Source organism: Panthera leo, chromosome D2 (assembly GCF_018350215.1).
Source record: "Panthera leo isolate Ple1 chromosome D2, P.leo_Ple1_pat1.1, whole genome shotgun sequence".
Taxonomy (NCBI): Eukaryota; Metazoa; Chordata; class Mammalia; order Carnivora; family Felidae; genus Panthera; species Panthera leo.
This window is the reverse complement of record NC_056689.1, coordinates 30883853-30907841: the sequence shown is the minus strand read 5'-3', so window position 1 is coordinate 30907841 and position 23989 is coordinate 30883853. Positions and strand designations below refer to the sequence as shown.

Sequence of the window (23989 nt, the reverse complement as noted above, 5' to 3'; positions counted from 1 at the left end):
ACAGGAGCAAATCAAGTGAAAACCCAAGCTCAGGGCCTGCCTTCCTGCCTCCCCTGCACCCCGGGCAAGTATCTTTCCGTAAGTACTGTAGTTAATTCATGGAGAGGGAACGAGAGAGCCAGCATATCCCTATTTTGCAAACCCTCAATGAAGTAAAGAGCGCAGGGGACGAGCAGCTGCAGCTGCCAGGTCACAGAAGAGACCACAGGGCCTTCTGAGCCCACGTGGCGGCACACAGCACCCCTGTGACTCTGCTGGCCGAAACCAAGCCAAATCTGATCGAGCCTCTGGCTCTACCCGGGGACAGGGAGCACAGGAGCTGCAACATGACATGGCCCAGCTAAACCTGGGGGTGCAACGAGCAGGGTCCAGACTGGGGGATGCCCGGTGAGCAAGCCCGTTACCTCAGCAGACACACTTCAGGGGAAGAAGAGCGGGCAGAGCGGTTTTAGATTCCACGGGCCACATCGGCCACATGTGAGCTGTGGCACTTGTATGGATCCTGATCCAAGGCCAACAGACTCTGTGGGACCAGGTGAGAACATCTAAACGCTCACCAGGTATTAGATCGTAAGAAACTACTGTCATTTTAAGTATGATAATGACCTTTTTTTAAGACCCCACCCCACTGGGGCGCCTGGGTGGCTCAGTCAGTTGAGCGGCTGACTTCGGCTCAGGTCATGATCTCACAGTTCGTGAGTTCGAGCCCCGCGTCAGGCTCTGTGCTGACAGCTTGGAGCCTGAAGCCTGCTTCGGATTCTGTGTCTCCCTCTCTGTTCCTCCCCTGCTCACACTCTGTCTCTCTCTCTCTCTCAAAAATAAATAAAGATTAAAAAAAATAGAAAAAAAATCAAAGATCCCTCCCCCCCTTAAGGTACCTGCTGAAATACTGGCAGAGGAAGTAACAGGAGGTCTGGGACTTGTTTCAAAATAATCTGGGGGGGTGGGGCAGGGAGAGGGCTGGGGGGGGAAACCTTAGGTGAACTAAGACTAGCCCTGATTGGTAATTCCTGAAGCTGGGAGGTGGGCACTCAAGGGTTCATGAAATCACTCTCCCAGTTTTGAAATTTTCTGTTTGGAATTCTCCAAAATAATTAAAAGAAAAATAAGGTCTGACCTTCCAACTCTGTGACCAATCTTACTTACTTCTAAGCATCAGCCTACAGAAATTATCTAATTATCTGCACCGATTAAAGAGCAACACGCACTACAACATTCAATGTGGCATCACCCACCCAGAGCACAACGGGGGGCGATGTGACAGTCTACCTCTACGGGGACGGCAGGTGACACTGGGTGCTTCCACTCTACAGACTCTGTGAACATGAAATATGATGATGATGTAAGACTCTTCAGCAAACAAGATAAAGTGTCCATGAGCTGAAACTATGGTCTAACATTGTCTTTATAATAACAAGCTACAAACAGCCCTCCTGCCTGCTGTGTTTATTTTTAAAAATTTTTTTTAATGTTTTTATTTATTTTTGAGACAGAGAGAGACAGAGCATGAGCAGGGGAGGGGCAGAGACAGGGGGAGACAGAATCTGAAGCGGGCTCCAGGCTCTGAGCTGTCAGCACAGAGCCTGTCGCGGGGCTCGAACTCACGGAGTGTGAGATCATGACCTGCGCTGAAGTCGGACATTCAACCGACTGAGCCACCCAGGCGCCCCAGTGCCTGCTGTGTTTAAATAAGCAGCCAGGTACTTGGGGCGCCTGGGTGGCTGAGCGCCTGGGTGGCTCAGTCGGTTAAGTGTCTGACTTCGGCTCAGGTCATGATGTCACGGTTCGTGGCCCTTGTCTGGCTGTGTGCTGACGGATCAGAGCCTGGAACCCGCTTCGGATTCTGTGTCTCCCTCTCTCTCTACCCCTCCCCCGCTCATTCTCTCTCTCCCTCTCTCTCTCTCTCTCTCTCTCTCAAAACTAAATAAACACTAAAAATAAATTTAAATAAACAGCCAGGTACCAAGGGTGAGATGCACCTGCCCATTTCTAGAGGAGTCAGTCCACGGGAGGGAAAGGGTAGAGGAAGCAGCTGCCTTTCTGGAGCCTCAAGTAGTGAGGCCTGCAGCCCACCAGGGACAACAGGGACCGAGACCCTCAGGTGAAGGGTGACGTGGTCAGGGGAGGGGCTTGGGGCTAGGAGTGAGAATCTTTGTGTCTTATCCCCGCTCTGCTACCAACTCACAGGGGACCCTAGACAACCCACTCTCTAGCTCATCTGCAAACAGAGGAGACGGACGCTCTGTAAGTCCTTTAGCACTAAAATCTGAGGGTCTCTATGGGGACTTGGAAGCTCCAGGAACATCACAGGATGCTCCGGCCCTGCAGGGGTCCTCAGAGCCCCCCCATTAGCTGAACGCTTCCTGTGCCCAGCCAAGCCCTGCCAGGAAGCAGTACTGACGCAGCCTGGCAGGTGGGGACGCAGGCGGTCAGAGAGGCTGTCGGAACCCAGGCCCCTCCCATTCCCACATCCACATTCCTTCTGCCAGTCAGCCCAGAACAATCTAACCCACTTCCTTAATGAACTCCATTCCAGAGTCCACACGCGCACACACGCATGCACTGAGCGGGCCAGAGGCCCCTTCTAATCTGGAGGCAGGAGCAGCTCAGGCCAGCCTGACCTCAGGCAGGACGCGTGCTCTGGGTCCGGCCAGATCAAGCGCAGGGTGACCTTGAAGGAGGTGTTCTGCCTTTCTGACTAAAGGACATAGAGGCCCGGTTGCCAAAAGCTGTGATTCCCAAATCGGGGTCCATAACCGGTTTCATGAGTCCACAGGAATTTAGAAATGCAAACCTGCTCAAGGAATGTTCTCCACTCTGAGATAAAGTCCATTCTACTTTTCTGGTACTAAAACATCCTTTCTTTTATGAAATGCCAACCACATTTGATGGTTAGTTAGGTTTTTAAACTTTTTGTTTCTTTCTTTCCTTCCTTCCTTTTCTTGAAAACGGATACGTTTCACAAGGTTATACTCTGGCAACCTTAGAAAGGTCCTTCCCTTTTTAAAACTGGCCTGTGAAATCCCCACCACTGGGATTAAGGTTGCTTTTAGCTCTTCCTGCAGTTCTGGGACCTCTAAGGTTAGTGTCCTTATAAAAAAAAAGGTACCAGAAGGCCCATGCCTTTCTCTCTCCCTCCCTGCTATCTGTCCACATACAGGCACCAGGGAAAGGCCATAAGGGGACACGATGAGAAGGCGGCCATATGCATGAAGGATGAGAGCACTCACTAGAAACCAAATCGGTCAGAACCTTCATCCTGGGCTTTCCAGCATTCACATCGTGAGAAAATAAGTTTCTGTTGCTTAGGCCATGTGGTCTGTGGTATTTTGTTGTGGCCGCCCGAGCTGACTAATGCTCTTATGATGGCCTCTCTCCGGTCTAAGCGTCAATCTCCTCTGCAAAAGTGAGACAGTGACATTCCATGAGGCCAGCAGCACCCTAATGCCAAACCAAACAAAGACATCAAAGGAAAAAGAAAACTACGAACCAGTATCTCCTACAAATCTGACGCAAAAATCTTCAACAAACCAAATCTAGCAACATAAAGATACACATCATGACCAAGTCGGATTTATCCCAGGAATGCAAGGCTGGTTTAACATCCAAAATCCAATTAAAGTAATATACCACGTCAATAGAATAAAGAGCAAAAACCATATAATCATCTCAACAGACATGGAAAAGGCATCTGATAATATTAAAACGCCTCCTCATGAAAAAAAAAAACCCTGATAAACTGAGAATGGAAGGGAACTTTCTCAAGATGACAAGAATATTTACAAAAAGGTCATAGCTAACATCATACTTAATGTGAAAGGCTGCAAGCTTGCCCCCTAAGACCAAGAACAGGACAGGGATGTCTGCTCTAGCTACTTTTATTTAACATTCTACTGGAGGACCTACCAGGGCAATTGAGCAAGAAAATTAAATAAAAGCCATCCAAATTACAAAGGAAGATGTAGGGGTGCCTGGGTGGCTCAGTCGGTTGAGCGTCCCACTCTTGATGTCAGCTCAGGTCACGATCTCATTGTTCGTGGGTTCGAACCCCAAGTCGGGCTCCAGGCTGACAGCACAGAGCCTACTTGGGATTCTCTTTCTCCCTTGCTCTCTGCCCCCCCCCCATGCTCATGTTCTCTCTCTCTCTCTCTTAAAATAAACTTTATTTTTTACTATTATTATTTTTTTACATTTATTTATTTTTGAGAGAGAGAGAGCGTGAGCAGGAGAGGGGCAGAGAAAGAAGGAGACACAGAATCGGAAGCAGGCTTCAGGCTCTGAGCTGTCAGCACAAAGCCTGATGGGGGGCTCGAGCCCACAAACTGTGAGATCATGACCTGAGCCGAAATCGGACATTCAACCGACTAAGCCACCCAAGTGCCCCAATAAATAAACTTTAAAACAAAAAAGGAAGTAAAACTATCTCTATTTGTAAATGGCATGATCTTATAAATAGAAAATTCTAAGAATTCACTAAAAAGGTATTAAAACTAACGAATTAGGTTAGCAAGGTTGTAAGATCAATCAATATACGAATATCAGGGCGCCTGGGTGGCTCAGTCGGTTAGGCATCTGACTCTTGATTTTGGTTCAGGTAATGATCTCAGGGCTTGTGGGATGGAGCCCCATGTCGGGCTCTGTGCTGACAGCATGGAGCCTACTTGGGATTCTCTCTCCCCCTGTCCATCCCCCACTCGTACTCTCTGTCTCTCAAAATAAATAAACATTTAAAAAATAATACTAAAAAATATATATACAAATATCAACTGTATTTCTATATAATAACAATGAACAAACTAAAAATGAAATTGAGAAATCAATTCTACAATAGAACAAAAGCAATAAACTACTTATGAATAAAACTTAACATAAGAAGTATAAAACTTACAGTCTGGAAACTATAACACATCACGTAAAAAAGTAAAGAAGACCTAAATAAATGGAAAGACATCTCATGTTCATGAAGCAAAAGAGTATTGTTAAGATGGCAATACTTCCCAAAGTCACCTACATGTTCAATGCAATCCCCATCAAAATCTCAGCTGTAATCCTAAAATTCGAAATGCAAAGGACCAAGAATAGCCAAAAAAAAAAAAAAAATCTGAAAAAGAAATTCAGAGTTGGAGAACCCATTTCCTAATTTCAAAATTCACTGCAATACTATGGTAATTAAGACAGGGTTGTGCTGGCACAGAACAGACAAATGGATCAATGGAATAGGACTGAAAGTTCAGAAATAAGCCCCCACATTTTCAAAAGTCAGTGGATTTCTTTAGGGGTGTCAAAGCCATTCAGTGGGGAAAGGACTGTCGTTTCAACACACGTACGAGGACAACTGGATTATCTACATGCAAAAGAATGAAACTGGACCCCTATCTCATGCCATATATAAAAATCAACTCAGGAGGGATCAAAGACTAAATGTAAGAGTTATAACTATACAACTCTTAGAAGAAACTATTTGCCTCTTAGAAGCAAATCCTCATGATTAGACATGACACCAAAAGCACATAGCAACAACGGAAGAATAGATGAGTCAAAATGTAAAATTTCCATGCATCAAAGGACACCATCAAGAAAGTGAAGACAGACTAAAGAATTTTAATCGCAGCCACTGGAGAAAAATTTTGCAAATCATATACCTGATAAGAGACTGGTATCTGGGGGCGCCTGGGTGGCTCAGTCGGTTAAGCGTCCGACTTCAGCTCAGGTCACGATCTCGCGGTCCGTGAGTTCGAGCCCCGCGTCGGGCTCTGGGCTGATGGCTCAGAGCCTGGAGCCTGCTTCCAATTCTGTGTCTCCCTCTCACTCTGCCCCTCCCCCGTTCATGCTCTGTCTCTCTCTGTCCCAAAAATAAATAAACGTTAAAAAAAAATTTTTAAAAAAAAGAGACTGGTATCTGTAATAAATAAAGACCTCCTGCAAGTCAACAATAAAGACAAAAAAAAAAAATGTTTAAATGGGCAAAGGATCTGAGGAGACAGTTCTCTAAGGAAGACAGATAAATGGGGGCGCCTGGGTGGCTCACTCAGTTAAGCATCTGACTTCAGCTCAGGTCATGATCTCACGGCTCGTGGGTTCGAGCCCCGCACCCGGCTCCCTGCTGTCAGTGCCAAGCCCGCTTCAGACCCTTCGGCTCCCTCTCTCTCTGCCCTCCCCGCCACTCATGCTCTGTCTCTCAATCTCTCTCTAAAATAAACATTAAACAATTTTTTAAAAAAAAATGAAGACAGACAAATGGATAATACGTTCATGAAAAGATGCTCAACGTTATTAGTCATAAAGGAAATGTAAACCAAAACCATCATGAAATACCACTTCACACCAGAAGGCAGGCTACAAATGAAAACGATAATCACCACCACCACCATAATTAGCCAGATGTGGAGAAACGCCTCACCGCCTCCCCGCCCTCCTGACCAGGAGAATCAGCGTCATCTGAGAGTTTGCCAGATATCCAGACCTACGAAATAGGAAACTCAGCACGGGAGCTCAGCGACATGCGTTTTAAACAGGCCCTCCCGGTAATCCTGAAACTCACTAAAGTTGGGGACTTCTGCCTAGACTATGTGGTTCTCAACCTTGACTACGCATTGCAAGCATCTAGGGAACTTAAAAAAAAAGGACCCACTCCCTGGCCCCCCAAGCACACCTACTAAATCAGGCTCTCTAGGGATGCAACTCAGGCATGGGAAGGTTTTAAAGCTCCCATGTGAAACTATGTGCAGCAGGGATGAAAAAGACGAGATGAAGACCTGCTCTTCAGGCCCTTTGAGTTTGGCCCAGGCCCAGCTCACTATGGCCACCTGGTGGCCATACTGGGGAATGACTCTATATCTTCCTTCTGCTCCGACCCACCGCTTCTCACTACGACTAACCCCACGACCAGGAACCCCTGCATGGGGTTCAGGGATCCTCATCCTCCCCCAGCGGAGGTCAGCAGCATCCTGGCCTCTGGAATGGGGGCGGGTGAGCCTGGTTACCAAAAGGTAATGTCAAGTCCTATGACTGGGCCAGGAGGGCTGTATATGACAGAGCCCTGCAGACAACTAATTGAAAGGCACATTTTTTTCTAAATAGGCTGAAATCCTGGATTTTTCATAAAATTTGTACTTTCATGGAGACTTTTTATTTTTTGAGAGAGAGAGAGAGCGTGCACACACATGCATGCACAAAGGAGGGGCAAGAGAGGGGGTGAGGGAGAAAGGGAGGGAGGGAGAGAGAGGGAGAGGGAGAGGGAGAGAGAGAGAGAGAGAGAGAGAGAATGGGGAGCCCCACTGGGGGCTTGATCTCATGACTATGAGATCATGACCGGACCCAAAATCAAAAGTCAGACGCTTAACTGAACTGACCTGCCCAGGCACCCCAACCTTTTAATTTTTTTTTTTAATTTTCAACGTTTATTCATTTTTGAGAGGCAGAGAGAGACAAAGCATGAGTGAGGGAGGGGCAGAGAGAGAGGGAGACACAGAATCGAAAGCAGACACCAGGCTCTGAGCCGTCAGCACAGAGACCGATGCGGGGCTGGAACTCACGAATCCTAAGATCGTGACCTGAGGCAAAGTCAGACGCTCAACCGACTGAGCCACCCAGGAGCCCCAACCCTTTAATTCTTATAACTTAAAGAGTTATTCAAACAGAATTTTTAACTGAGCAGGTCAATCTGGGGCCAGCCCCGAGCAGCACAGACATACACGGGTCCTGGGTGGGCAGCCGGGCAGCATCAGCTGCTAAAACACTGAACGGCTTCCCTGCAGGTGGTTACATGGCCACCTGCCAAGACCTTGGAGTGGCCCCATCTACCAACCTGACTCTTGCCCGAGACCCTCGGTGCCCCTCATAACCCAGGAATGGAAGGGTTAACACCCGGTACCACAGGGGTCTAGGACAGGGTGTTTGCTCTGACCGGCCACACCGTGACTGGTCCCAGGGCTGCAGCAGCGGTTACTCTGAATATCGCCGGTGCTGGAGATCAAGCACTCCAAAGCCAAGCCAGGATGAGTTGGGGCGGGGTGTGTTTCCATTTCACAGATCACTTGCAGAAGGCGAAGAAGTAACTAAGAACTGAGGGGGGTCCCCCAGGATCCCTAGCCACCTCACACCCAGTCAAACACAACCCGGGCCGTGCACATGGGGAAGGACACCTGGGTCCGGGCGAGGCTCACCTGGCGGTAGGTGCAGATGATGATTTCCCGCAGGTGGTAGTGCATGGGCGTCATGGTCTCACTGACTGTGTCCAGGGCTGCATCTACCTCCTTCTTCACCTGGTGCCCAGCGGGCAGCAGCTGCACCACCTTCATCACCACCTGGGGCCAGAGGAGCACCGAGAAAACCAAGGAGGGTAGGTGGGGCCCCCAGCCCCAGGCTCACCCCACACTAAGGGCCACCTCAAGGCCCATTTCCAAGAAACAGTGCTGGGAAAACTGGATATTCACATGCAAGTTTAACTCAAAACGGATCAAAGAGCTAAACAAAGAGCTAAAACCATGAGACTCTTAGAAGAAAATACAGACGAAAGCTTCATGATGTTGCATTGGACAATGATTTGTTAGATATGACATCAGAAGCAAAGGCAACAAAAGCAAGGACACTATCAACGGTGTCAAAGGGCAACCAACAGAAGCAAAGGAAATATTTACAAATCACGTATCGGATAAGGGATTGATATCCAGAATATGTTTAAAAATTCCCATAATGCAACAACAAAACAAACCAAATCAAAAATGGGCAAAGCACCTGAACAGGCACTTCTCCATAGAAGACACGCAGGTGGCCCATAAGCACATGGAAAGATGCTCAGCATCCCTCATCATTAGGGAAACACAACTCAAAACCACAGTGAGATGCCACCTCACACCCACTAGGATGGCTGCTATCAGAACAAAAAACAACAGGTGCTGGGGAAACGAAAACCCTGGTGCTTTGCTGGTGGAAGTGTAACATGGTGCCACTGCCATGGAACACAGTACGGAAGTTGTTCAAAAATTAAGCGGGCTGCCATATGATCCAGCAATTCTACTTCTAAAAGTGCAAGCAGATATTTGAATGGGTATTTGTACTCCCCTGTTTAGAGCAGCATCATTCACAACAGCCACAAGGTGAAAATAACCTGTGTCGACCGGCAGATAAATTGATAAACAGAATGTGGTCTGTATATACAACAGAATGCTACCCAGTCTTAAAAAAGAGTGAAATTCTAATAGACACTCAACACGACGGAACCTCAAGAACACCATGCTGTGCTAAGTGAAATAAACCAAACACAAAAGGAGAAATTCTCTATGATCCTACTTATCTGAGGTACCTAGAACAGTCAAATCCATAGAGACAGAAAATAGAACAGTGGTCACCAGGGGCTGAGGGGAGGGAGGAATGGGGAGTTGCTGTTTTGTGAGGACGGTCAGTTTTCAATGAAGAAAGAGTCCTGGAGGCGGATGATGGTAATGGTTGCACAACAATGCGAAGGTACTCGATGGTTGCACGACAATGTGAACGTGCACGACAATGCGAATGTACGCTTTAAGGCTGGTTAAAATGGTAAATTACATCGTACGTATATTTTACCACAATTAAAAAAACACAAAAATCTAAGAATCAGCAAATCAGCAAGGGGAAGGAAAAGAGGAGTTTCCGGAGAGGGAACAGCATATGCAAAGGCCAAGAAGCTGAGGGAGCTTGACAAGTTTGAGGCCAGGGTGACAGGGCAGCAGGGACAGCAAGGCAAGAGCAATGTGAGGAGGCCAGCCAACCAGGCGGGAGCCGACCACAGCACCAACGCCAGAGAGCCCCATGCCAGCTCTGAGCTCCACGTTCCCCATCTGTAGGGCAGGGACATAGCCGCCTACTTGCAGGGTGTCTGAATTGATGACACGTGGCAAGCGTACAATACAGGGCTGACTAAATTAGAAATGTTAGTGGCTATGCATTCAGTGCCCTGGACTGAAACGGGGGTGGGGCAGGACAGGCCCTGACCCCGCATCGAGGTCACCAGCCACAGCTGGGTCCCAAGTGCCTGTCAGGCAGCGTCGGTGTCACCCAGACGAGATGGTGGCCAGGGGCCTCCCCCAGGGCGGAGCAGCCCAGCGGCAGGGCCAGGCTAGACCGACCCCGCTCTTCTCCAATCGCCATTGGCCAGGGCCCGGAGCCAAGCGGACCTGTGCTTTGGTTTGCTCACTGTGAAATGGGAGCAGGGGAGCACGGAGATGATGAGGTGGAAGAAGGTGACATCATGAAGAGGAGCTCTGAGGATCCCCTGACTGCCAGTGAGACGTGCCCTCTCCCCTCGCCCAGGCATCCCCCGGGGGCCCCTTGGGGCATGCTCACCTCAAATTCGCCCTTGGTGAACTTGGCATCAGGCACACTCACAAGCTCCTCCTCGCCCACCTCGGGGAAGCCCTGAGGGAGGACAGCTGCTAGTACAGGGAGCACCTCTGTCCAGGCCACACCCTCCCGCTGCGGGGAGCCCCTTGCCGGGGGCGCTGCCAGCCCCACGTGCCCTCTGCCCAAGACTGATGGGAGAGGCTCCAGGACCGCGCCAGGCCCCGTCTCTGCCCCCCACACCCTCCTGCCGCAGCCAGCGTCCCCGGACCGAGCCCCACCCTGCCCCATCCACACGTGACAGGCCACGCATACTTGGATGTGCCAGAAGGCGAGCACAGCCACCACCATGGCGGTCGTGGTCCGGCCCTGGCCACTGAGGCAGCTGAACACGAAGCCGGTGCCCGCGTCCTTGGCGAGGGCAGCCCGCAGGGACTCGAGCAGTCGGTCGAAATCCTGGGTGGGGAGACCAGGGGCTAAGTCGGCAGGTGCTCGAGGCCGCAGGCTCCCAACACGGCCCCCGCCCCCGCAAACAGCAAATCCCAGCAGCTGTCCCGGGATACCCCGTGCCAGGTTCTGGGTCAGGCTCACAACCTGTGCGCTCACCACTCAACTCACCACGTGCACGTAAATGGCCACACCCCTGTGTACCGTCACCCCTACCCCAGGCGCCAGGACCAGACATACAAGCAGACACACACACACACACACACACACACACACACACACACTGCCAGGACACAAAACGTGTATGCCACTCCCATGAGCTGTGTTCCCAGGCCCTGGCCCTGTTGCCTCCCTGGGAAGGGCCCAACCCGCGACCCAGCCCAAGGGCAGGGGTCTGACCTCAGCAGAGCACTGCAGCACATGTCCACGAGGGGGCGACAAACTACGGGCCACCAGACCCACAGGGGCAGGGAATCCGAGCCCCAGCCATCACCTACTACAGGGTACACATCAGAAGTCCCCACACACCCCCGGCACAGAACACACTCCGCACGGACACATCACCAAACACCCAACACATCGCACAGCGACCCACATGCCGGAAGTGGCGGGCACACCCCCCCCACCCCAGATGCATCCCCTGTACCTTAAAGACACAAACCACACAGACACCTGCAAAGACACAACCCTACAGAGACCACGCCCACACAACCCTGGTCATACACCAGCACTCCGCAGCTCCCTCTTCCACAAACCCCGTACCCACACGACAACACACGGTTCCCCAAAGGCACGTTCTCCACGTATCCCCCGGTAAAGACCAGAAGAACGTCGCAGATTCCACACAAACACACCCACCACACACATACACACACTCCACAGTGACACCCACACCCGCTCCAAACACGCCTCCCCAACAGACGCACATTCGCCACAAACACCTGCAACACATAATAAGCACACACGCACATACAAGCACATGCAGACGCGAAGCTGTGAATAAACCACCTGGGCCAAATCTGAAGGCTGAACGAGCTCCCAGGCCCCCAGGAGAGCTGTGCCCACAGCCGAGGCCCGGGCCGGAGGGGAGGCGGGAGAGGGCCTCCTCTGCCCCACAGAGGCCCGGCCTGCGCAGCCCCCTCACCTCCTCGCAGGGGGCGCAGAAGTCTGGCACGGGGATGCGGTGGTAAGTGAGGCCGGGGTAGGCCCCACGGTGCTGGGCGAAGACCTCCCGTGTGGTGAGGCACGTCTGGAACCTGCGGGTCGGTGGCCCCCCCGTGCCTGGGAGAGGCGTACTCAGGTGGGCCTTCAGCTGGATCTCCAGGTGCTAGGGGAGGGTGGGACAGAGGGTCAGGCCACTGAGGCAGCCTCCAGGCCACCCCAGAAGGCCAAAGCCTGCCATGGCCAGGACCAGTCCCGGCTTTGGGGAGCAGCCCTGCCCTGAGCCTCAGGGGTGAGAGCCAGACCCAGAGCCGGGGAGAGATGGCCGAAATGGGAGTCCTAAATCAGCCCCTCCCTGAGTCTGCTCCTCCTGGGGCCTCAGTTTCTCCATCTTACAAGAGGAGCACGGAACCTTCTGAAGACCCTGCCGGGGGAGGGTCTGAGGTAGGGCTGTGCAGAAGGCAGGACGGCCTCACCTCAAGCTGGTCAGGGGCCATGGGGGGCCCAGGCCACCGCAGGCTGTGGGTGTGCCCGTCACACTCCAACACGGCCTCCTCCCTCAGGTTGACCCACACGACATGCTTCAGCTTCCGCTTGGCATCGGTCAGGTAGGCCAGGATACTCCCCAGGGCCTGGGGGGACAGGAGGGCCGTCAGTGAAAGGGCTCCACCCTCTCCCCCGAGCCCCCTGGGGCCTCTGGGGTGCTCACCTTGGCGCTGGGCTGGGCTGTGCCATAGATAGGCATGCGGGGCACCCGCCGGAAGTTGGCCACGTCCATCTCTCTGACGGTGCTGAGTGCGTCTGGGGAGATGAGGTCGTCCGCCCCCTGTGGGGAGAGCAGCAAGCCTGTGACCGCAGCAGCTGCCTTGAGACTCAGGGCCTGGCCCAAGGCGGGCAGAGGCGGGCCGGGAGCAGCACTTTACGGTTTACAAAGCACTTTTGCACACTTGGAACTTCGTCACCACCCTGGCAAGGAGCAGAGCGATACTGCCCACCCTCCAGATGAGGAAGGTGAGGCTCAAAGATGAGAGGCCGGTGGCAAAGACATCAGAACCAGGTTTCCTGACTCCCTGTCCCGAGCACCTGGGTTTGCGGAGGAGGAGAGGGTACCACAGCAATGGCCAAAGCGGCAGATGCTTCTTGGGGCCTGAGATCAACCCACGTCACCCATAGGAGGACTCTACCACCCCAAAGGCCATCACCCCTTTGCCTCCTGTGAAGGGGACCAATGTGTAACCAACCCAACCCCTCAGGAATCGAGGGCGCACCGGCCCCGTGGCCAGCCCACACCCATTTCTACGTCCCCAGACAGCCGGCCACACTCACCAGAGAGCCCTTAGTGAGGAGGTCCCCAGGGACGACAGGCCCCGCTGAGCTCAGGGTCACAGGCAGGCGGTACAGCTCAGGATGGGCACAGAGCCAGCGGCTGAAACTGAGGGCAAAGGCCAGCGGGTACTGCAGCCCAAGGCGGAGAGAGATGGGAGTTCAGGGGCACGAGGCCACCCCAAACTCTCCCAGCCTGCCCTGTGGTGGGGGAGCCCTCAAGAGACATCCATCATGGTCCAGGGCAGGGGAGAGAGGCTGGAGAGAGACGACCAGGAGGTCCAAAGCAAGATCCTTCCAGGCTCTGATACCCTGCCTAAGGGTACAGAGACGAACCCAGGGCAGAGAGAGGTGGGCCCGCTCTTTGCCTGACCTGCTCTAGGACCACCACTCTATCTGGTCTCTCCTTGCCTCCCCACACCCACCTTCCTCTGCGACCAGCGCACACGTCCCCATGCTCCTCCCCCGCTCCATCGGGGTCCTTGGTGACCCCATGCCAGTCACCGTGGTGGAGAGGCCTGGAGGGACCCCAGGAGAAGGGGTTGTGGGTCCACTCATTCCCCAGCCCCACCTGCTCATGGAGATAGTAGTTAAACAGGATCAGGTAGAAGTATCGCTCCAGGCTCTGCAGCGCCCTCTGCCGGACACCATGCTGGCTGCTGCTTCCCTGAGAGGAGGTGATGGGGAAGAAGGGCCGGTGGTAAAGAGGGGGCTCCTGGGGCTACCCCGTTCCCATCCCCAGAAGGGCAGACGCTAAGCCTCTGAAATCCCCAGGACACAATCTCCCCTCCCTTTGTGACACAGCTCTGCCAGGCTGGAAGTTCTTCCAAGCGTCTAACCCTATCCCACTTGCTGGGATTCATCTGTGGCCCCGGGAAAGCCACTGGTGACTCCACCAGGACTACCGCTATCGGAGCAGGGAGCCTCCCCCACAGGTTCTGCGCCCAGAAATAGGCTGGGATCCACTCCCCTTTGCACCAAGGCCACCCCCCCTGCAGGGGCCGTGCACGATCGTGTTGAAGAAACAAGTAGATAAAAACACCCTTCTGTAACCCAGAGGCCCTCCCTTAACAACTGTGACCTTCCCCACAAGAAAACAGAAAGACCCTCACAACAGTGCTCCAAGGGGGCCATTATCATTATCCTTACTTGACAGAGGTTCTGAGAAATGAAGTGACTTGCTCAGTCACACAGCTGTTGGCAGGGAGAGCTGGGTCCCCAAACAAATGTCCTAAGCCCAGCCCAGCATGCTCTGGGTAGGGAGCTGTCAGAGAGAATCCCAGGTCCCTCTCTTCACCCTCCAATCTCAGGGTTCTCCTGCTGGGTCAGTACCACCTTCTGGAGGGCAAGCGAGATTCATAGAGGCCCGAAAGGTCATGCCCTTGGATTACATTTAATCCCATCTTTGGGAATCTAGGCCAGAGGTCAGCAAACTTCTATTTCTATAAAAGGCCAGTAAATATTCTAGGGTCTCTCTTCCAGCTGTGCCACAGATGGTCCTGAAATGAACGGGCAAGACCATGTTCCAATAAAACGTATTTAACAGGGGCGCCTGGCTGGCTCAGTCGGTTGGGCGTCTGACTCTTGATTTCGGCTGAGGTCATGCTCCCAGGGTTGTGGGATCGAGCCCCATGTTCGGCTCCACACTGAGCGTGGAGCCTGCTTGAGAGTCTCTCTTTCCCTCTACCCCTCCCCTGCTTGTGCTCCCTCATGCTCTCTCGAAAAAAATACACAACAAAATAAAACTTATCTACAAAATCAAGCTGGCAGGTTGCATTTGGCCTATGGGTCTTCATTTGCCAACCTGTGATCTAGACTAAGGGAGAAAAACCTAAATACAGAAGAGCTTCATTTTCATGAAGTTATCTTGATGCAAAAGAATTTGCACTGATGAGCAACTCAACTGTCTCACAGGAGGGGCCGATTAGTAAACCACGGCAGGTGACATGCCAGGGACATCTGCTCTGTGCCAGGCTCCCTGCTAAGTGCTTCATGGCTCTTACTTTGGTGGGTCCTCACAACAATCCTACGGGGTGGCTATGATTACTGGCCCCGTTTTACGAGTGGGGAAACTGAGGCACAGAGCAGTTAAGCAGGTTGCCCACGCCCACACACCTGTAGGTGGCACGGCCAGGACCAGAACCCAGGTGGTCAGGCCACAGCCCGTGCCCTTTTCCCCCCCCCCGCCAGGCCAACAATGGTTGAGCCACCCAGTGGGCTTAAGTGACACAGCCAGCAAAGATCTCGAGGACAATGAGCAGGGATGCATGAGAGAGTGAAGTGATAGGCCATGAGCAGGACGCAAACCGTCCCCCGGGCCCCCACACAAGATCATCACAAAGCACATGGAAGGAAGCCAGCCCCAAAGCCGCACAGGGATGATGGGTGCCTCTTTTCCTTCTCTCATTTCTCAATTTTCTGTACTATACTATTGCTTTTAAGAGATACGTTTTTTTAAGTGTTAAGGAACAGTCTCTGAAGGCCTTAGATTCCTTCCACGCGCTGTGCGCAAACACTGTCACGACAACCCCCTCTCCCCAGAGCGTAGGGACAGGGCCGCAGAGACAGCCCAGGGCCCATCGCTCTTCCAGAAGCAGCGCCCTGGACCAAACCCTGGCCTCCCCAAAGACACAGCAAGGGACCGATTTGCAGGGGGAGCCATGAGCAGTCTGGGAAGTCTCTGGGCCCAAGAGGCCCCAGGCACCCCCGCCAGCAGCCGCTTCCTCCATCCTGTTTATTCTGCAGCAAGGAGACCTGGCCAGGGAAAGTAAACTTCCACTCTTCCTTGTCCGTCCTTCCTGCAGGCCCAGCTCCTCTATCAACACCTCTCCTCTCTGGGAGAAGAAGCAACCAGGAAAAGTCCGTCGGCAAGAAACCAGTCAATAGTCCTACCAAAATGAGGCTGCAGGACTCAGGCAAAAGCAGACCCTCTCTGTGCCTCACCTGGGCTGGGCCGGCCGGCCGGACACTTTCCAGCTTCCTCTGGTTTTCCAAGATGGCCTCCTTCAGGTTATGCATCTCTGCACAGGCGGTGATGGCTCTGTCCACCTGGCGCCCCGACCCGGGCAGAGAGGAGGGGAGGGCAGCAGGGAGGGAGCGGGGCGGGGGAGATGGCGGAGACAGACGGGAAGAAAAAGGGAAAGAAGGTTTGCCTAGAAGGGGGAGGTGTCAGGGGAGGAAGAGAGCCCAGCAGGGGAGCAGTGAAGGCCCCTCCACCGCCCCGGCCGCCAGCCCCCTCACTCACCTCGTCCACCATCTTCCTGCCCTGAGGCACCATGTGGAGAAAGCTCTGGATCACCTGGAGCTGCTCCATGGGCAGTGGCTTGGTCTGCAGGGGGACAGCCCTGACAAGGAAGGGGTCAGTAGCACGGTCAGTGCTCCCAAAGGCTTCGATTCCTGTCCTCCTCTTGACACGCTTCCATTCACGTGGCCGCTGAGGGGCACCGGGCTACAGGCTCCAAGTCTTCCTCCCCATTCAGGTTGAAGGAAGCAAGGGGCATTTTCCCTACTGGGGAAACTGAGGCCCAGAGAGGTCAAGCGACTTTTTTCACGTGACTCAGCAAGTCTGCGGCAACCCAGGAAACGAACCCCACACGCCCCATCTCCAGCTCTGGCCCCGGGTCCCTGACGTGTCCCCAGCATTCTGGCAGCCCGTCCCCTCCTCCACTCATCCCTGCAGCCCCTTGGGACACTCACTCCGGCCTCGAGGCAGCCCGGCTGTGGTGAAACAGGATGAGGGTACCCAGGGTCATTCCCAGGTTGGTCCTGCCCACGCCTGTCTGGCAGCTGAAGAGGAGAGCAGGGGGAGGCCCGTGGGCATCTCGGAGCGGCAGCAGGCTGGGGGTCTCCTGGGAAAGACCATGACCGTCAGCAACAGGGGGACCTGAAAACCCCTTCTGCTGGGGCCCAAGTCAGGGGAGGGGGTCGTGACATCAGCCCACCCCTGCCCCACAGTCTTGGGCAAGGGGGGCCCAGAGAGGCAGGTGGCTCAGCCTCTTTTACTAAACTTCAAAGTCCCATCTGTTCCCACCTGCCCCCGGGGAGCACGGCCCTGCCTCCTTCCCTGGCCCCGGGGGAGCTCCACGAGCTGGTCCTGGAAGTGAGACCGCCCAGGAGGCCAGACCTGTATCTAACAACCCCCCACCCCACGAGATACAAATTAAATAAGGTGGCCTCCCGAAAGGGCTGGAGAAGAAACACCACCAGTACTCAGGGAACACCAGCTCAGGAGCCTACAGATAAGAATTTTTTAGCTCCAGTAACTTGATGTCTAGAGAGGTCAGGTGATTCGTCCAAGCTCACACAGCAAGTTAGCAGCTGAGCCTGCCCAGAGCCCCACCCCTCAGACCATCAATGCTTGGCTGGCCTTAGAGAATATACACTCCCACACACACCCCACACAGAGATACACACACACACACACACACACACACACACACTCGACCTCCTACACAACACAGAATGGAGCCTTCCTCTGAGGAAACCCAGAGGCCACACTCGCCCTGAGCATCTCCATGGAGACAGGGCCTAAGACACAGACCTGCTCTCCAGGGACCTGTCCCTACTCCGTGCTCCCATCACCCCCTCCTGCGCTGACTTACCCGAAGGACGCTCACAAAGGCATCAAACTGGGCTTCCAGGGGGGCCCCTTGCTCTGGCAGGGGCAGGCGGTGGTACCTGCCAGGTGAGGGGGAGAAACCCATCAGGCAGGCTACCCACCCTGGGCATCCCCCCGCCCCCCACATTCTTGTGGGAGAGAGAGGTGTAGGGAATTCCGCCCAACCTGCAGACGGTGAAACTGAGGCCACAGCTGGAGAGCACGGCCAGAGAACACCCATGCCCAGCACACCGGCCTCCCGTGTGGCCCCGAGTCAGCTGGTGACCCCAGGTGGGACCAGCCCTCAGTACCTGTAGGTGGGCTGCAGGAAGAGAGGCCGCTTGAACACCTCCTCGGTCACGTGCACATCGTCCTCACCCCGGATGGCCACAGCATGGGGCTCCCCCAGCAGATCCTCAATATTGTGGTACACGTGGTACGTGTTCTCACTCAGCTGGGCAAAGTCATGGATCTAGATGGAGGAGTGGGGGCCAGAGGGCCATGACTGACCTCCAGGCCCCTCCCGGCCTTCCTGGCTGAGCCGTAGAGTGAGGAGACCGCATGGAGGCCCCGGATCGGCTGCTCCTCCCCCGGCGGGAACTAGCTGGCCACAGGTGCTCTGTGCTCTGGGAGTCCTGACGGGATGGGGGTGGCCAGTGGCCTGAGGGCGGCCACTCCACGAAGGTGACGCGGCCCCCACCGGGGCCAGGGAGGAAGTGCCCTTCCCAGTGGGCCGCAGGAATCAGCTAAGCCATCACACTGAAGGACAGGGGGCACGCAGTCAGCTGGGCGCTAGAGGACACAAGGCCTCACAGGGCGACAGGGGACAACCAGGTTCCCGCCCATCTGGGGCACCGTGACCGCGGAGAGGAGACACTCACCCGGGCCTCACAGCTCACAGAGGGCTGAACCTCAGCGTTGGCACTCCTCGGCTAAATGAGGGTGCTGAGTGTGGAGGAGGTGTGCGGGGCGGGAAAGGGGCCCAGGCAAACAGAGCCAGGAACAGCCAGCCCTTCCTCTGGCTTCCCGTGAGCTGGCCCTGCAGACAGCTGCTCGCCCAAGCAACGGAGAAAGTGGGGGACAGCAAAGCTGGGCTGGGGGCCAGCGTCGCAGCTCAGCTGCCTGCGGCCTACCGGCGGGGAGGGCCTCCTCCGAGCCACTGACCCTCACCTCCTTCCGGATGGCCAGCTCCAGGCTCTCTGCCTGGATGCCAGGTCCAAGGCCCTGCAGGTTCTCACGAAGATTCTGCTTGTCTCGAGGTGTGTAGGGCACGAAGTCCTCACCAGCACGAAGGAACAGCACGGGCTCCTCCCGCACGCAGAAGATGACGCACTCCTGCCAGGAGCCGAAGGAGGAAGGAAGCCGTCGCCACTACCCGGCACGGACACCCGACCCGCTGCCTTACCCCTGCGCCTTTGTGCAGGCAGTGCCCCCCTCCTCAAGCGCCCGTCACCCCACCCTCTCCCTGCGACATGAATCCCCCCCCCCCCCCCCCGCCCCAAGCAAAGCTCAGTCCAAAGGCCACCTGCTCCCGACGCCTCTCCCTCTCCTCGGGGCCAACAGCCCTTTGTCCGAAGCCATGGTGTTAATTCCTGCTTCATGCTAGCATTATCAGTGCGTATGTCTCCCTTCATGGCTACAGGTTCCTTACAAGCGAACGGTATCCTGGTCATTTCCACTTCCCCCCAGCTCCTGGCGCAAAGCCCTGGATAAGCCAAGGGCTCGGTACACACCAGGCGAAAAAAATGGATGTCTCCCCGTCCCCCGTGCAATCATTCACTGAACACCTGACAGGCGGAGGGAGGTAAGCGGCCAGACCCTTCCCCGTGGGCCTTGCCATCGAGCTGGGAAGACGCGAGCTGCACGGGGCTCACACCCCACCCCACTCTGGCTCACTCTAGGACTCTCCAGCTATCCCAGGTCAAATCAGACTCGGGCTGCCCACGCTGAGCCTGAAATCACAGTGGATCCTCAGCCTCTGTCCTGCAGACACTCAAAACCCCACCTCGGCATCAGGCAGGAAAGAGGAATCATTAAAAGCTGCCATTTCGAGTCCAGGTGTCTAGTTCGGGTCTTGGGGACACCACTCATAAGCTGTGTCATTTATCCTCTCTGGGCCTCGGTTTTCTCCTCTGTGAAATGGGAGCAACCACCCCACCTTCATAGGGCTGACGTGTGTGTGACTCTTGTTATGACCTGGACCCTATTGTCACCCTGTCACCCTCTCACTTCTCCAAGGTTCTCAAAGTGGGGTGTGTAAGGGGCTTCTGACCTCAGGGCTCCCGTGTCCACACATTACAGGGCAATAAATATTCACCCAGAATTTCCCAACCATGCTGCTCACGGTGATCATCATGGCATTCAAGGCCTGGCAGAGCCTGGTCTGGGTCACCAGCCACCATCATGTGGCCGGGCCCCTCCAGAACCTCTGAAGTTGCAAAGGAGTCCCTTTGCCAGACTTGGGGGGCTAGACCCTGCCTGGGAAGCAGTCATACTTACCTTGTGTCCATCCTCCTGGAGTTTCTGGAGGACCCGCCTGAATCCGGAGAGGGTGGGTTGCCCCATGCCGAACACGGTGAGCCCACCCCGCACCTGCCGGAAGTTGGGGGCCCCACAGCTCTGCACGGTGCCCAGAACATCCATCTTCTCAACAACATCCCGCACCAGGAAGTAGCGACCCTGGCAGGGGGAGAGACACGAGGGGTCACTCAGATGGCTCAGGGACATCTTCTACAGCCCTGTCCCAGGCCCCAGAGGATGAAGAGCAGAGAGATGGGGCAGGGGACATGGTCTTCAAGTTGTCTGCAGACTTCCGGAAAAGACAAACAAAATATGTGACCATCTGTGATCCCAGGAAGGGTCTCATCTAGCATGGGAAAGGGAAAGACAGCTCCTCCTGATGGAGAATCAGAGAAGGCTTCATGTAGGAGGCAGCATCGAAGCCAGGCCTTGAGGAAAGCAAGCAGGGAGAGGCACTCTTGCGGCAGGAAACGGAGTCTGACTCTAGGGTGGGGCCCGAAGCTCTCCAGGAGGAAGGCCTATGTCTCCCTCAGCCAGTGGAAGGGCATGGAGAAGGGGCCCAATCAGGGAGTCACAGCTGGGGCCCCAGGAATCAGCGAGAGGAAGACTAAACTAGCTCCTTCCTAAGGTCCTGAAGTTCTGAGGCTGCCCAGGTCTCTCCCCTCCCCAGCTGGAGTGAATGGATGTAATGACTGCTGAGTAGAAGGTGGGGAGGGCAAGAGAAGCCAGGACGGTTCGTTCCTGGGCACAAATGAACTCTGGCATCACCTGTCCAGGCCCCTGCCTTCAGTATGACCCACAGGACATTGCCTGACCGATCAGAAACGGAACCAGTTCTTCCAAATGCCAGAAAATCCCAGCTACTCTTTGAACAAATATAGCTTAATCGGCATGATTACTCATTCACTATTTATTGAGCACCTACATTGCTAGAACCAAGTACCGTTCTGGGGCTGGGGGCTACAGCAGTAAACCAGAAAAATGAAAAGTCGTCTGTCCTTGGGGACCTCGCTTTCTAGGGGATATTTGAGGGGGAAAAATAGCTAAGCAATAGAAGTTCTGGAGCTTCGAGAACGGGATGGAGATCCCCAGGCCGAGGGGAGCAGTCTGAGGCCCGGTACCGATTCTTCCGGCTGCTCCGAGGGAGGGGTGCGGGCAGGCGAGGGCCAGGCAGGGACCTGGCAGAAGAGAAGAGCAGTGACCCCAGACACCAGAGGGTGAGAGGAAGTGGGTGAGGACTCCGGAGGGTGGGGTAAGGACATGAAGCAGAGAAGGGGCCGGGGTCGGTGGGAGGTGGGGGGGTGGGAGGTGGGGGGGTGGGGTGGGGGGAAAGGAGGAGTGAGGGAACCTGTGAGGAAGGAGGACAGGATGGGGGTGGGGAAGGCCGCTGGGGGAGGGAAGGGCAGGGCTGACCTCACCTGCACCAGGTAGTGCTCAGGGGTGGCCTCTGAGAGCCGGCCCAGCGTGTAATGGGCCTTGAGTAGCTCGTCATGGATCTGGAACTCCTCCCTGCAGTTGTACCTGCCAGGGCAGAATGGAGCCCAAGTCAGAAAACCTTCACGATCAGGGTACCCTCCACCCTCACCAGACCCCTCAACAAGGCCACCCCTGTAGCCCAGGCAGCTACAAGTTTGTGGCAGAGGCGGCCTGGTGTCACCTGTACAGAAGCCTGGAACTGTGATTGGCCATCTGGCTGAGGACTACATTTCCCAGCGTCCCTTGCAGCTAGGCTGGTCATGTGATTTAGTTTTGGCCAATGGGATATGAGAAGTGCTGGGGGCAACTTCTGGGTCACTCCCTTAAAGGGAAGGTGGGTGCCTCTACGTTCTCTCCTCCCAGCTAGCGTCCAGAAGAGATGGTGAGAAGCAGATACTGATGGTGGCGGGGCACCGAGAGAGGAGAAGCCTAGCTGATCACAAAGTGGCCATTCCAGCCTGGCGCACCTCCCGGACTCTGGTGCAGAGAGAAAGGCCTTGTTTAAGGTCTCCAATTCGAGGGTTACTTGGGGCCCCCACCGTCTCTGAGAACAAGCCCGCAGCGCGGTGAAGTGGCTCAGGACTCTGGCTTTGGGGTTCCGTGACCCGGGCACGAACCCAACTCCACCGCTCGGCCATTTCTTGGCTTTGGAGTTCCTCACTCTCTCTCTGTGGCTCCGTTTCCAGTAATTCTCACCTCCTAGGGCTGCTGTGAGAATTCAGTGCACTGCTGTGTGGGAAGTGCTCAGCCAAGGGCCTTGGGCACAGTAAGCGCCTATTGATACAATAATTCTTACTAGTAGCCCCGCTACCTCCGCACAGGGCCATTTCAAACAAAACCCAGGGGTACAAAACCAGATTTCTGCAGATGCTAAGCCAGGGCGGGTCTGTGCCCTCAAGACACAACACGCTTCCGTGCTGATTATGACAGTGAGACGGCCTCCCGGCACTCGGCCCCGGCGTCTGCTCTCTACGAAGGAACTGCACCTGGGAAAGGCAGGGCGGAGGAATGATTGGGGCAGGGGAGCACTCGACGAGAAGTCAAGAGACCGGGGATCCCGCTCCCAGCTCTGCCTCGTCTCACCGCGTGCTGGGCAAATCCTCTACCCCCAGAAGCTCGGTTTGGGGTATTTAGATCCAGTTTTCACATCTGATCGGAAACGTGTTAGATCAGGAGCCGGCAAACCTTCTGTATCGAGAACTGGGTAGTAAATAATTTTGGCTTGTGAGCCACACAGTGTCCGTTGCAACAACTCAGCTCTGCTCCTGAAGTGTTAAGCATCCACAGATAGTAAATAAATGAATAGGAACGGCAGTGTTCCAATAAAACTTTATTCACAAAAACGGATGCTAGGTGCGATTTGGCCCACAGGACACAGTTCACCCGCCCCTGTGCTGGATGACCTCTAAGGTCTCTTGCACCCAAACACACTATAACCCAAGGGATGCTGTGCTCACGCTGGCTCCAGGAGGCATGCATAGTCCCACTGTGGCAGATTTGTACAGCAGGCCCGTGACCTTCCTGAGCTATACCACTTGGTTAAATATTTTGTACGTCAAAACCCACATAATCTGATAGGAAAAATGAGACCCAGAGAGGGAACATGCTTTGCCCCAGGGCACAGAGCAAGGCCCAGGATGTGCGTCTCCTATACCGCCCCTCAGGGGCCAAACCTAGATGTGTCACCTCTGATAGAGAGAATACACGTCGAGTCTCTTGTATGTAACATCTCTTCTTTTCCCCTGATCGTGAGCACAGCAATGGATTATGACAATCTTCCTGTCAGGCCCCAAAGCCAGCAGGCCGGATTTATCATTCCCACCCCTCGGGTTTCCTTACACAGAAAGTCCCATCTGCTGGGTCTCTGCCCAGCTTCTGTGTGTGGAACACAATTCACTCTCAGCTCATCATGTCCTACTTCCTGCATCCTGGAGGGGCCCAGAGGCAGAGTCCATGTAAGATAAGGCTTCCTGATTCACCAGGAGACAGACCCAATGCCTCTTCTGCCCCCGGGCCTCTGGTTCACAGCACCCCCTCCTTCAGTGACCCCACAGGGCAGGCAGGGTTGCAGAGCCCCCTTCTTGGCCCTCTTCCTCTGGATGCATGTAGTGTATCCAGAGGTCTCAAAATGTAGTGCCGGAACAAACC

The 23989-nt window shown here is 54.6% G+C and overlaps 1 protein-coding gene across 3 annotated transcripts in view; it reads right to left on the bottom strand.

Moving 5' to 3' along the window:
• The window catches only part of PALD1 (phosphatase domain containing paladin 1), a 72601-nt gene that overhangs the window by 11374 nt on the left and 37238 nt on the right, over positions 1-23989 (bottom strand). For 2 of the 3 annotated variants that reach the window (XM_042908520.1, XM_042908519.1), the window contains exons 3-18: positions 21784-21886; positions 20345-20524; positions 19016-19180; positions 18157-18317; positions 17850-17925; positions 16945-17096; positions 16493-16592; positions 16192-16296; positions 13820-13915; positions 13252-13380; positions 12635-12751; positions 12402-12557; positions 11909-12091; positions 10633-10773; positions 10324-10395; positions 8166-8306 (exon numbers count right to left, since the gene is read on the bottom strand). In XM_042908520.1, the coding sequence (XP_042764454.1) occupies positions 8166-8306; positions 10324-10395; positions 10633-10773; positions 11909-12091; positions 12402-12557; positions 12635-12751; positions 13252-13380; positions 13820-13915; positions 16192-16296; positions 16493-16592; positions 16945-17096; positions 17850-17925; positions 18157-18317; positions 19016-19180; positions 20345-20524; positions 21784-21886 (2077 nt within the window). The remainder of the gene's footprint in view (positions 1-8165; positions 8307-10323; positions 10396-10632; positions 10774-11908; positions 12092-12401; positions 12558-12634; positions 12752-13251; positions 13381-13819; positions 13916-16191; positions 16297-16492; positions 16593-16944; positions 17097-17849; positions 17926-18156; positions 18318-19015; positions 19181-20344; positions 20525-21783; positions 21887-23989) is intronic. The other variant, XM_042908521.1, reaches the window with a different exon arrangement.